The sequence below is a fragment of the Engraulis encrasicolus genome, chromosome 12 (assembly GCF_034702125.1).
Source record: "Engraulis encrasicolus isolate BLACKSEA-1 chromosome 12, IST_EnEncr_1.0, whole genome shotgun sequence".
In the NCBI taxonomy this organism is placed as follows: domain Eukaryota; kingdom Metazoa; phylum Chordata; class Actinopteri; order Clupeiformes; family Engraulidae; genus Engraulis; species Engraulis encrasicolus.
Window position 1 is genome coordinate 47,840,427 of NC_085868.1, and position 14,265 is coordinate 47,854,691.

General features: G+C 42.4%; 1 protein-coding gene across 5 annotated transcripts in view; it reads left to right on the top strand.

The window, feature by feature from the left end:
- atp11a (ATPase phospholipid transporting 11A) overlaps positions 1–8,068 on the top strand; it is a 146,065-nt gene extending 137,997 nt beyond the window's left edge. For 3 of the 5 annotated variants that reach the window (XM_063212331.1, XM_063212333.1, XM_063212332.1), the window contains one exon: positions 931–8,068. In XM_063212331.1, the coding sequence (XP_063068401.1) occupies positions 931–1,326 (396 nt within the window). In that variant the 3' untranslated portion in view covers positions 1,327–8,068. The remainder of the gene's footprint in view (positions 1–930) is intronic. The other 2 variants (XM_063212334.1, XM_063212336.1) reach the window with 2 other exon arrangements.
- Positions 8,069–14,265: the final 6,197 nt, after the last annotated feature.

The following is a 14,265-nucleotide window of genomic DNA, read 5'->3' on the forward strand; positions in this document are numbered from 1 at the left end:
CATTTGGCTTACTATTCTTTGTAAGCCATAAAAGGGGAAAACAAATATTTACCGTAAATTCCCTAATACAGGCCTGTATTCCAGTATTACCCTGGTCTGTAATAGTGTCCAGTCTCACTGTTTCTAACTTTGGCCTGGTTCCGCCACAGACCTGGGTCCCAATGCCGCTTTAGTAAATAAAGGCCTCGGCCTGTATTAGAGAATTTACGATATTTCCCTTATTTCCCTTTCCCTTACTGTATATCTGGCCAAACTTCCATTTGTGAAAGTATAAACACTATTTAAAACCGTGTCTGGTTGGGCTGCTGGGTTGTGGGGCGTGGTGCATTGACTGCTGCTTTTGTGCCCGTGTTTGGGGAACCGTGCGTATCTTGTCTCAGATGTTAGTCCCAGGTCCATAAAGTACAAACCCTGCTAGGTCTTCCTTCCAGCATGTGCAACTTCAGCCAGCAGTTGAACGAATGAGCAATCAAGCTACAATCTGATTTAGAGGATGGAGCTGGTTGGATCAAACTTGTGGCAGGGTTTTTTACATTCTGAACCTGGGTCTGTTGACACCTTGGGTGGCTATCTTTCTGTCTGTGTGTCACGATTATATGATCTGTCTGTCTCTGACACAAAACTATCCCCCTCTCTCTGTCTCTCCTCTCCCTCTCTGACACCGCCCTCTTTCTCTCCCTCTACGTTCCTCCCCTGTCTGTTCCTGTCTGTCCTCTGTTCTCCTTCCATCTCTCTCTCTCTCTCTCTCTCTCTCTCTCTCTCTCTGTATCTCTCTCTCTCTCTCTCTCTCTCTCTCTCTCTCTCTCTCTCTCTCTCTCTCTCTCTCTCTCTTTCTCTGTCCGACACAATCCCCTTTCTCCTTCTCCCCTTCTCCCTTCTCTCTCTCTCTCTCTTTCTCTCTCTCTCTCTCTCTTCCTTGTGGTTTTCCAGAACGCTGATAAGTTGTACCGCGGTCACCTGGCGGAGTTCACCCCCATGTCCACACTGCACGCCCCGCCCCATCACCCTCACCACCACGGAGGCAGAGGGGTCGGCGAACTCAAGCGCCCGGACGGACAGAATTACCCGGCCCACCATCACCACCACCACCACCACCACCATCCCCACCACCCCCCACACAGGTCTGACCCTTCCCCCCCTCCCCATAAGAAACTGCTGTTTTCCCACTGGGGGGGCAAGGGGGGTGGGCGTGGGGGAGGCCGGGCCGTGGCTCCCGATTACTGCACCTTCAGCTCCGTGCTACCCCCAATGACCCTCGGGGACAACCCCCGCTTCTCGGGGGCCACGTTCGCCTACAATGCGCCGGGCCCCGAGACGTCCTTGTGACCCCTCTACCAACTCCATAGACTTCCCTCTTATCCTCTCCAATCTCATACATAAACACACACACACACACACACACACACACACACACACTCGGATGAACATACACTCATGCTTGTACACACACACACACACACACACACACACATACACATACACACACATGCACATGCTCACATGTACTTTTCGTATTCTGTACACACACACACACACACACACATACACAGCCTTTTTGATCACACAATAGCACCAATCAAGCCACAACCTTTAAGCATCACTGCTCATCATAGATCCAATGACTTTGCAAGGCATTTGTGCGTGTACTTCAGACTTTGTCTCAAAGCTTGCACACACACACACACACACACACACACACACACACACACACACACACACACACACACACACACACACACACACACACACACACACACACACACACACACACACACACACACACTCTATACACACTTGAGGTGCCTGTACAGTTTATCAGTTAGTGAAGCCACTCAGTGCTGGTGTTTCTCCAGCAGAGGGCGCTAGTCAGTCAGGGAAGTCTTGGGACTCAGAGGCCTTAGTTGAGGTGAAGGATCAGAGACAAGAAGAAGAAGAAGACCAGGGACCACCTCCACCTTACACTCTACCGCACGCACACACACACATACACTCACACATACACACACATACACACACACATACACACACACACATGCTTGGTCTCTCACCAACAAGCACGCGCGCACACACACACACACACACACACACACACACACACACACACACACACACACACACACACACACACACACACACACACACACACAAACACAGAGAAAGCTATGCGCACAACCCCTTCCCCACACTCGCTCTCTCATTTGTCGTCCATATCTGAAAGCTGGGAAAGCAAGCGAGCGTGTTCATACAACACGCTCTTCTCTATGATTACTGACTCTTCCCAGACTTTCATGTGATGGTGTTTCTCTGTGTGTGTGTGTGTGTGTGTGTGTGTGTGTGTGTGTGTGTGTGTGTGTGTGTGTGTGTGTGTGTGTGTGTGTGTGTGTGTGTGTGTGTGTGTGTGTGTGTGTCGGTATGCCGGTATGCTTTGGGTGTCTTGTGTTTGTGTGTATGTGGAAAGTCTGTGCCACCCATCTTCATGTGTCTCTCTCTCTCTCTCTCATTCTAACCTTTATGTATGTTGTTCATGTGACATTACTTGAAGTAACCATTTGGCACTACGGTATTTAAATCTGTCATTAGCTGCCTGTCTCAAGAGAGCCTTTGTTTTTGTTTGTCTTGTTTTTTTAATTTGACATGAACGTGGTCTGACTATCATATGCGATGGTGTAAGCAGTTCCAGTGTATTTGTGCATGTGCCTGAACTGACTGAGCTTTTTTTCTTTCTCTTTTTTGTTCTTTGTCTTCTTTCTGTCTGTCTTTCTTTCTTTCTGTTTGTCCAACTACTCATCTTCGACCCCCCCCCCCCAACACCAACCCCTTTCTTTTTTTCTTCTGTCCTTTTTTTCTTTTGTCCTTTTTTATAGAACAAACTGGTGTTGCCTTTGTGCAAACCTTTGTGCGAGGAACACGCCATAAGACCGCAACGTCTTATTGCATATTTATTGTAAGTTTCCGCCAGGCCCAGTTAGTGCTAGTGCTCAAGCATAGATCAGTAGTCGACAGCTGGAACTAGCGTGTCCATGGGAACTAGCACATGTAGTGTTAAAGTAAATACGTACTAGGCACAACTTCCCTAGATGAATGCCGTAACCATGGCGACAACAACACAACACTGACTTGACTACACACTTGTTTCCGGTTCGAAAACGTTTATATATCACGTTCTAGTGCTGTTGCAGTATTTTAATTTTATTTGTTTTGGTTTTCCCGGAAACAATATTGTTGTTCTTGCTGCAAGTTACGGTAGTGTTAGTGGGAAGTGTTCAGCTAGTGTGTCATCGCGACTCTACAAAAGGGCCAAATGTGTGCAAGTGCAATACCGTTTAAGTGCACCAGGGGGTGCCCTCACCACAGTATCTTCAGAGCCGTATACGGCTCTGAGTATCTTTATGTCTCATGTTGCCGATAAACTGCAGCAGTGAATGTACAATACATATTTGTCCTCTCGCAAGCACCCTCCTGTGCAATCTGACGGTCTGTAACGGCAGAGTTTTTGAAGAAAGGCTGCTTAGATCTGTGCTCAGTGTTGGTCTGTGTGTATGTGCTGGTACTGTACGTAGACGTGTATGTTACCGTACGCCCCTTGCAATGTCCATGCATCCTCAAACAGATCAGTTCCATCTGAGCAGCATTTGGCTGCTAGGTGAGAGCTTCTGTTATGCCTTAATGTATACATTAACGTTCCCATTTAATTTCACACAAACAGAACCAAAGGTGTAAAAAAAAATGTGGGGAAAAACAACTAAAAACGACATACTCTTTACATGTTTCTTTGCCTTACATATAGACATTAAATAAATCGAATAGGAAGGGATCAGCTTTGTGTCGGCATTATAAGACTTAAAGCCATTCTGCCTTAAGGAACACCCGTGTGGTCGGACTAGATCACATGATCAATCACATGATCCATGGCTGTTGCCACCATCCAGAAGGGCTCCACATCCAGAAAAAAAGATGAAAAAGCACCACAAACACAAGAAAATAGATTTTTAAAAACATCTACTTTAAGTTGATTGGTTGTCACACGCAGATGTAAATAAGACCACATCTCAGACTGATGTGTTTGTCCCTCTTTTCATTCAGGATGTGCTGTCCATGACCTGTTTTAGCAACTCAACCTGCTTAATTTTATATTTCATTATTTAATTGAAATCTTAACATGTCATCACTACCATCTGCAAACTATGACAAACTGCGGAGCAATAGTGTTGGAGACCTCAAAAGTGAGCCAATGGCTCCGTCCGAAGAAGTTTTATTGTGCATTACATAGTACACACTCTGCATAGGGATCTACAAGTTCAACTTGCACCCTATGTAGTGCTCTATGTACCTATGTAAGGGAGTGAACATTTCAGACACTTTTGATGTCTGCCTGTGGTACACTGCTGGGGGCAGGTGACAGTACACTGGGTCATAGTGTCCTCCATCAATCATCCCATAGTCACCTAGCAACTCCTCCGTCTGAGAGTTGAGTTTCATTTTCTAGCAAGAGCATCTCCCCCCCACCCCACCCTCCACCCCCTGTTGCTGTGTATTCAAAAGTAGCGTCTACTGTAGTGGTGGCTACTCTGAATGCTGACAGTGGGTTGTCATGTTTTTGTTATGTTTTTTTTAAAAGCATCAATATAGCCTTAAGTTACCTGCTCTGTCAGAGTATCCTCTCCGCTCCCATCCATAGCCACCGTTTCATTCTGTAGGCTAGTGAAGGTAGTGTTTTCCCTTAGTTCTCATCCATCGACACAACCTGCTGCTGTGTATTCAGAAGTTGGCTTCTACTCTAGGGGTAGCAAGTCTGAATGTTGAGAGTGGGTTGTCATGTTTTTTAAAAAAAAGCATGAACATCAAACAACCTTAAGTTACCTCCTCTGTCAGAGAAGAGCAACTCTGAATATCTTGAGTGGGTTGTCACTGGATGGCAGTACTGTAGGTTGTGGGTTGTTTTAAGTGTGACCATTTCATCACTTGGAAACAACTTGCCTACTCTGCTTAATGCAATATTCATAATGTTTTCTTGTTTTCCATTTGTGTCTGACCTTATTGTTTCCTTCAAATCTATTAATTTGTTGTTTGTTTGTTTGTTTCTGTCTCCTCTCCACATGCCCTTGCATTTCTGTCTTGCAGCCGTGCTTTTCCATCCTTCCTCTTGGATCGTCCGTCGTTTCTCCTCTTCTGTTGTTTTTTTACTCTCTACCTCCTCACCGTGGTTTGCCCCTCATTCACCCATTCACTCGTTCACCCACTCACTTAATTCACTCATTCACTCTCTCACTCTCCCCAGTGGCCGCTCATTGTGTTCTCATGACTAACGTGTGTATTATGGCAGGGTCAGGAAGACAGCGATGAAGGCATCATCCCCTTACTAGGTTTTGAATGCATCATTGTTTATTATTTGTGTTAGATAATATTGACTACTATTACTGCTTTGTTAAGACTCTTAGCTGCTTGACAGTAGGTGCCTTCAGGTCCTTTATGAGATGTTTTTGGGGTTTTTTTTTTCAGCACACACACACACATACACACACACACACACACACACACACACACACACACACACACACACACACACACACACACACACACACACACACACACACACACACACACACACACGTGCACTTGCACACACGCACTTACACACACGTTGACATTCTTCCAATCACACACACACTCTTTCACTCGCACACGCATCAGTCTCCCACACCCATAGAGGCAGCCAGCCACTTTAGCATCCTCTGTTTTCATGCAGAAATGCCTCAAGTAACTGTGGAGATGGCATGCAACGCATCAGATGTAATCCCCCTCAGATTAAGTAATCCCTCAGATTAAAAGATTCTCATAAGAAAACATAAACTGGGTCACATTAGACTGCAAAGCATTGCTTTAGTTAGTTTGCGGTGGGGGGGATGAAATGCATTGTGTGCAAGAGAACCACAATCAAAAAATCATTACTGCGGAATGTTGTTGTTTTGTTTTTTGTTATTTTTTTGTTTTGTTTTTTATTACTATTGTTTTTGGCATATATCACAGTGAAGAGGTTTACAAATATCGAACAAACGAATGAATACATGAATGAAATCCTAGCCAGGAGATGTATATATTATACATATGCTCTGCAGTCCAAAGCTGTTACACTGTTCTTGAGTGAGTGTGTGGACACACCGCAAGTCACTTTTTTTGGGGAGGTGGTGTTGGTAGTGGATGTTGCCTCCTCATCGTCTCCAACCTAGCAGAGACGGTGGAGGCTCATCTTATAATGTTTACTGTGAGAATGTTCTCTCCAACTCTGTGGTATTTAAAAGAAAAACACTGTGGGCATCAAGCTTTATCACGAGTTTGCTGTTCGAGGGTACAGTACACGACAAGTCTGTGCAGGCATGTTTTCTTTCTTTCTTTCTTTCGTTTCTTTTAAATGTTCACAATGTTGCATGCCTCCCCAAACTGAATCCGAACATATACGTATACAGCCCCTTCAGGTATCTTGTGTAAAGCTACCTGTTAAGGCAACAGTTCCCAGAACTTGAAACAAAATAAGAATATTTGGTCAATATAGTATATTATATTTATATGTGCACACACTGTAAGAGAAAGATATTTCTTTGAGGTGTAATCAGAGATTTATCACAACTCATGGGTTACATTTCTTTTTTTGCCACAAAATTGTCTTGCTTCTACAGTCATTGTTTTGTTTGCACGTAGAATTCTTTTTTATCATTCTGTTTTTTAGTTGTTATTACTATGAAAATGTGCATACAGAAACACTGAATGGCTTCTTGGCATGAGGGCCCCCCTTTTTTTACAAAAAGAGATTGAGGCCGTGTATTTAACAAATCTGAATTGATTTTCCCCTGTGGTGTTGCAATGTCCATCAGGATTTTTGAATGTATCAAGAACACACAGCCCCCTACCCTCCTCCTCTTCAACACCGTATCAAACGAAAAGCGTATTTGCTTACCTCAACAAGCAGAGAAAGAAAATACACACATTAAAAAAATCATCAACCTCTTGTCAAACTGTGCAACACCATTTAGAGAAGCGCTGGAACAAAACATTTTTTCCTTGCAAAATCTACTGATTGTGAAAGCGAAAGAGATGAAAATGAAATGTAAAAAAAATATGTAATAACTGCGTTGCTACTGGAAACCTCTGTGTGAATCCACAGAGCTGGCCACTTGTGTACTGCAGGGCTCTGTGGGGGGACGATGTCATTTTGTCACCGCGTCCCTTGACTTCACAGTCCTGTCTGTCTGCTCACCTGAATTATCTGAAATGCGATATTTTCTATAACTTCAAGAGAATCAACTTTTTTGCTACTTTTTGTATTCAGATTTAAAATATAAAAATCGAGAGAGAACGTTACTTACCTTATTTATTTTAGGGTATTAATTTTCAGTTTTATAACCAAATTTAGTTATGTGGAAAGGGGCAGGAAAAAGAAAATCTATGTAAGTTATATGTCATGTGCTGAGCATAAATTGATAAATGATAGCTTTAAACGCTCTGCTGTCTTTCTTGAGTTTTGATTGTTTGTGTCTTTGTTTGTTTATTTCTTGGGTTCTGACATGTCGACATGCACTGTTTTGGGAAGGGGGATAAACTCATATTTGACTCTTTGATCTGGAAACAGAAGACACTTTGGATGACTCCTTACTAAAAAAAAAAAAGTGTGACCAAATACTAGACTACTATAATACACATTTATTATTATTGTCTGTACAGCTTCCTGGACTTGTAGTGGAGCACCATCTATGCCAGCCTTCACATTGGAGCAGAATGTGTTTTCACTCTCTCTCTATCTCTCTATCTTTATATCTCTATCTCTCCTATACATCGGCACAAAAACGCGTCATGATATTGCTCTTAACTTTCAAAAAAAAATCTGTTTAAATGTATGTATACTACTGTACACTCTGCATTGCATATATAGTTATATAAATATATATATAAATATATATATATATTAATGTACAGTTTGGGGGTCTTTTGTATACAGTTTTTAACAGATTGTTATCTGTAGATATATGTGGATTTTTGCCAGCTTTTGTGTAGCTATTATTGGCAAACGACTGTATATTTGCTTGTAATAAACAAAGTTAAAATAACTGGATTTGTCATTGTAATTTGTAGCTTTGGCTTTTGCGTGATTGCTAGTGCTGAAGGTGTCTATGCCAAAAAAAAACAATTAAGTACCCATCATGGGCAGCAGATGGCAGTGCATACCTCTTTGTAAGAGCCACTCATATGGCTCTGCTGCATAAGAGCGCGCAGATACTTGATCAATTAGATAAATGCACACTTGCTAGTTAATGTATCACAAGGAAATACATCATTGTGCTGTCATTACAAGATATATTTGCACACTTAAGGCTGATCTAAAGTACATCACATAAATAAAAAGAGGCAGAAAAACAGTGTCCATGATGGTTGTCCATGTAGACTGCCAAGTAAAGAAAATACACAGCAAATGGTCTGAAAAAAACTTGGGCAAATTGGGCAGCACAAGATGAGATATGCGTTTCAGGGGCTCAGAACTGTGTGTGTGTTGGGGGGGGCTAAGAAAAGCAGTGAGAAGAAGACCGATAGACAGCTGCGGAGGCCTAAAGCTGCCAACTTCTACTGTTGTATTATTTCCCTTCCTCCCGCTCTGTTGACACCAAGCTTAAGCAGCACAATGCAGAGCTGGGGCTGGAGTGAGAAGAGAGGAGACGAGAGAAGAGAAGTGCCAGTGCGAGTGGCCCTGACCTGCACTCTTCTCCTCTCCCTCTCTGCAAACAAACAGACACGTTTCACCACACGACAAATCCTTATGTTGACCAAAAGAACCTCTTTGTGTCAATGGATGTGGGTATGTCTACGTGTGTGTGTGTGTGTGTGCCTATGTGAGCCCATCTTAGAAAGTGTATTCTATGAATACTAATTACATTATTCAATGCATTCTAAGCAAACACTAAAGAAAGCAAACAAAAAAAGAAAAGGAAACAATGCAAAGCATAACCATCACCAACAGACACATGACTGCATTTTATAATGGATACAGATAGAAATGCACCCTCTCCTGAAAGCAAACCGCCCCCTAGCCCCTTGACACCGTAAGATTTCTATCCCAATTCCAAATTATAAGTCAATATCCCAATTCAAGCTGTGTAGACCTAGACCTATTGGGTGGTGCCAGAGAAAGGCTCATCAGAATCCCTCTCAAGCGTTTCGGCTGAAAAGGACAACTACTTTTGATTTAATCTCTCGTCTGAATCACACTTTGTAACTGTTGATCAAAGCTAGACTGGAGGGCCTCGGCTATGGGTAGGATCCCGATTATAAGGAAGAGATGACAGAAGAGCTGGATGGATGGGGAAAGGGGGAGCATGAGAGAGGGAGAGAGAGAGAGAGAGGGGCTTGAAATGGAAATCCACAGGTGGGTGTACTTCGCTAACACACAAATATATACGCATGCTTGCCTGCATGACATTTTTGGTGACGTTTCACAGAAGACTGCAGCACACAAATCAATCACCAGCATCTGTTCTATTTTCTACCTCATGTCTTGCTCTGAGAATGGGCCCAAAAACTGCATTTTGTAGTCAACTGAGCAGTGTCTTTTGTTTCACGGAAGACTGCAACATAATGTTTTATTTTAAAGCTTACATTGTTCTCATAATGGGACCAAAAACTGAGCAGTGCCCTTTCTTTTACTTTTCATGAATTCAAGGTATTTGTTTTTACTCTCCATCAGAAGTATGTATACACACACACACACACACTGAGGAAGAAGTTTTGACAATGTTTGCACATTTCCCATTGTCTGCCTCAGTCTTACGAAGACCTGCTTTGGTTATATTCAAGATCACGTTTCTGAAAACCATCCAGTCCAGCCTGGTGTGTGTGTTGGTGAAGGCCAGGTTGTTCACTGCATAATAAGCATCACTGGCCTTATACAACACAGGTACTGTATGCCCACTGAAGGCTGCATGAACCTCATTCATCCTCAACCTGTCCTTGCTGCTTTGTATTTCTGGCTTGACCTTCAAATTAGTACTTTTTGAACAGCCGGCAGGGTTCCACAACATTTCTAAACAAAGTGTGTTGAAGTCTAAAAATTATATTATCCCTTTCAAATAAACTTTAAAAACTCTATTGTGAATGTCCACTGACACACTTTTGAAAGAGTCCTTTGCACTTCATGCCTTACCTTATACTATTTATATATATATGTGAATAAATATATACATACATATATATATAATGTACTGTACAGTGTGCATGGTGAAAAGCAATACAATAAGCAGCATACACATACCTTGTAATAAAAGAAATTACTAGCAGGAGAATCCTGTATCTTCATTACAAGCACGCTGTTCGGGTCAAACGGCAACACAAAGTTATGATTTACCATTTGGTGTAATTAGTGTCATTAATCCTAATAGGCATGTGATCCTCGTTTGGGGGGGGTGTCCTCCTCAACTGAAGCGAAGATCCCCTTTGAAAGTGCTTAATGGACAGTGTGCAAAGGCATTCAACTGCAAAATACCCCCATCAGTTACAAAAATGCTGTAATTTGCTAAAAATTGTTTATGAGTCATTACACTTTTTATTCCTTTCTCTGGCGGAAAAACCCCTGTATTATAAAAAGAGGATAACTTTGGATGGATCAGTAAACACAACACGTGCTTTCCTATTAAAAAGAATGAGAGTAAGGAAGAAAGAAAGAAAGAAAGAAAGAAAGAAAGAAAGAAAGAAAGAAAGAAAGAAAGTAAAACACCTGATTCAGGTTGCTATTTATTACACAAGCACTGGAATGTTGTTACTGGCCACACAGGCAAATTTAAAATCTTTGATGGTGGATTGTTCAGACAAGATTATTAAGACTTAATTGTGCAGCTACTCTATTTGAAAAAAGGGAATTTTGTTTCATTAAATATGTGTTGCACTTGTCATTTCTTTAGCATTATTTAGTCACTCACTCACTCACTCACTCACTCATGTCCCTCTCCAATAATTAGTTCATTTTTGACCATAGTCTGTTCCAGCTTCCATGCACGCCATTGCAAACACACACACACACACACACACACACACACACACACACACACACACACACACACACACACACACACACACACACACACACACACACACACACACACACACACACACACACACACACAGTCAGAGGGTAGAGCAGGAGCAGGAGCAGGGATGTCAATTCAGATGCCCTGCATGCAGACCCTGTCACCTGTGTGAAAGAGAAGGAGGAGGGAGGAGAGGAGGAGGGAGGAGAGGGGGAGTCGAGGAGGCGCAGACCCTCTCCCCCTCACAATCCTCCATCTTAATCGAGTCAATTGTGCAGAAATTCAATCTCGCAGCATGCCACGACTTTACTAGCATCTTGCAGATCCTATTCCATTCACTGCGGCGCGGCGCATGGCACCATACTCTCTCTGCAAACGCACGGAGACAACTGTGTACCACACTAGACTTCTGAATTTTCCTGTTAGTCTGCATTATGAACAAAATGTCAACTACAGCAAAGGTGTTTTAGCGTTCCACAGTTAGACGCATCGAAAACATGATGTAAAAAAACACATAACAGGAAGATTAAACGATACATAGCCAGAAATGCTCAGACTGTCACTTTTGTCTGTGCCAGAATTATCAGCAGTACAGTGTTTTGTGTATAGTGAGTCTATTAATTTGTGTCATTCTAACAGTGTATAATTAATAGTAGCCTATACATTTATTCATTGAATTCTCTTAGCATTGCTTCAAAGGATCTTTTTTTCTCAGCCCAGCCATAGAGCTAACCCCTCTCCATTCCACTGTTAATTGTGTATGTTATAACCAGAGAGAGTAGAGAGAGAGAGGTTCCATTGGCCCATTGTTTCCTGGTTCTATTATGGCCCCCCCTAAGGCAGACCTAGGCAGACCTAAGTACTGTTCTATTCATTGTAGGAGCATTATGACACGCCCCTTTAGGCAGACCGGAACCTGGACGCGTCAGGTGCCCATAGAAACCTATTATGTTGGCATATCTCTATAGAATATCTCTGGTATAACCGTGTGTAGGCTATGTCAAATACATCCACTCTGCTCTTTTCAGCTCCGCTATTTGAAAAGGGATATAAAATGGAAGCTCCGAGGAAGAGACACACCAACGAGGACCTAATGAAGAGAATTACAACATCTCCCTGTCACGTAGTGAGAAAAAATAGAATAGGGCACATGAGGAGAGACACAAGCCCCATAATAATAATAATAACAACAACGAACGCTCTTTTAAATGCACCTCTCACCTCGGGCGACTCCCATCACTTCTTCCCAGCCACTTTATTAGAATCATGACTTGCCTAATCCAATTAGACGTCCCAATTTCAAAAAAAAGAAAGAAAAAAAATTGAATGGCTTCCATGTGCCAGGGGCATTCGACTCCAACGTGTTTTACATTTACCGCTGTTTTGATGACAGGGTGGGGTGAAGGGGGTGGGGGAAAAAAAGATATTTTAAAGATGTACATTTTTTATGGTGAGGTTTTTGACAGAGGATTATTTTTATGCATCGTGTCAAAAGGAATCACTACCAGTTTAAGAGGCAGAAAGATTTATTTTTGTAGGGCAATTATTTACACAATCAATCACAAGTGTTGTCTTTTGAGAAAGAAATCAGACTGTATCAACCCACTGTGACAAGGGCCTTGCGGCAAACGTATGTTTTTGTGTTCAATGTGCTATCTTTATTACAAGTTCAGAAAGAATCTATCTCAGTACAAACGTCTGCCAACACCCATCTCAGTGTCTGTAACACCTTGTGCGCTGTTTGATGTAACCATCAACTTGACTGTGCTTTGCCGGAACTTCACCTGAAGGCATGTGGTAAACCAGCATATCTTGCTGGCCTGGACTGGGAAACTGGCATACAGGGCATTTTCCGGTGGGCCGATGGTCCCCAGGGGCCGATGCTGCTGGATTTCTTGTAGCCTTACATGTAAATGCCTGGGCTTTGTTGGTCCCAGGCGAGTCCTGATACCTTGTGTCTGTCATACAGTCGAAAACCAAACATTACAACACAGTGATGGGTCAATCAGTACAGCGGCGATGATGCCATCACCCAAGGGCTCTAGCCGCATCATACTAAACCAGGGATGTCAAGCTCAGGCCTGGGGCCTAATCAGGCCCGTGGTGTCAGTTCATTTGGCCCACAAGATTATTTCACATGTGTTTTAAAGTTGGTCCACATCTAGCATTAATATAGAGATACAGTATGATGAGGGAGGAAATGTGTGCCTTTGGGTTTGCCTTCAGGTATATTGTGTGTTCATGCACAATTTCAGAGCATTTTGAAGAAAAGGCCCAGATTTATCCTCGATTTTAATTTAATTCACTGTGAATTTCCGTTTGACACCACTGTCCTAAATAAGAAACCTCACAACTGACAAAACACGGTTTCATCTTTATTTGCAGTCATCTGTCACATCATTTCCTCTCACAGACATATAAGCGCATCATTTTGAAAAAGCAACACATACAGAATTAAAATAACAAAAGCTCTGTTTGATTCTTATATACTTCATGTGTACTTGCACAGTTCTGTTCTCCTCAAAGCCTTGGAGACTTCATATCCAAAACCAGAAATTCTTTTTGTGAACCAAATTGTCAGCCACTTACCTACCTATAATAGAGAGAAGGGCAAGACCCGCATCTTTGTATGAGACCATTTTGTGCTCTGTGAAAGGGCTTAGGGATGTCATTGTCATTGTCATCTGACTAAGGCCGGTCATTGTGGCTGTCACCATGGACCCCTGTGACTCAAGGTGAACAGAGGGGCGAGGGGATTGTGGAAAAAAATGGTGTTCCCCACTACTTACCATACCACACTACTACGACATTACAGAGTGTTTAGTAAGATATAACAACTTCGTCATTGCCATTCTTATGAACAGACTTATAGTGGGGCCCCTGTCTTGCGTTAAAAATTGTGGAATATGGCTGAGCTTTTCTGTGCTGTAATAGAGTTGTAATAGAAATTCTGGGTGCTATAGCTCCGGCAAGACAATTATCCAAGTCCTATTTCAAGTCTCACAGAAACTTCAATACAAACACACACACAACCACACACAAACAGAAGATACAGAAGGCACGACATAAACAGAGAGCAAGAAAGAATAATGTAGCAAAGTCTTCAAAATAGAATCATAATAACACACATGCACAAGCACGCTTACGAAAATTGTTACACTCATTTTAGTACCATACAGAACACTCCAAATTGCACTGGCCC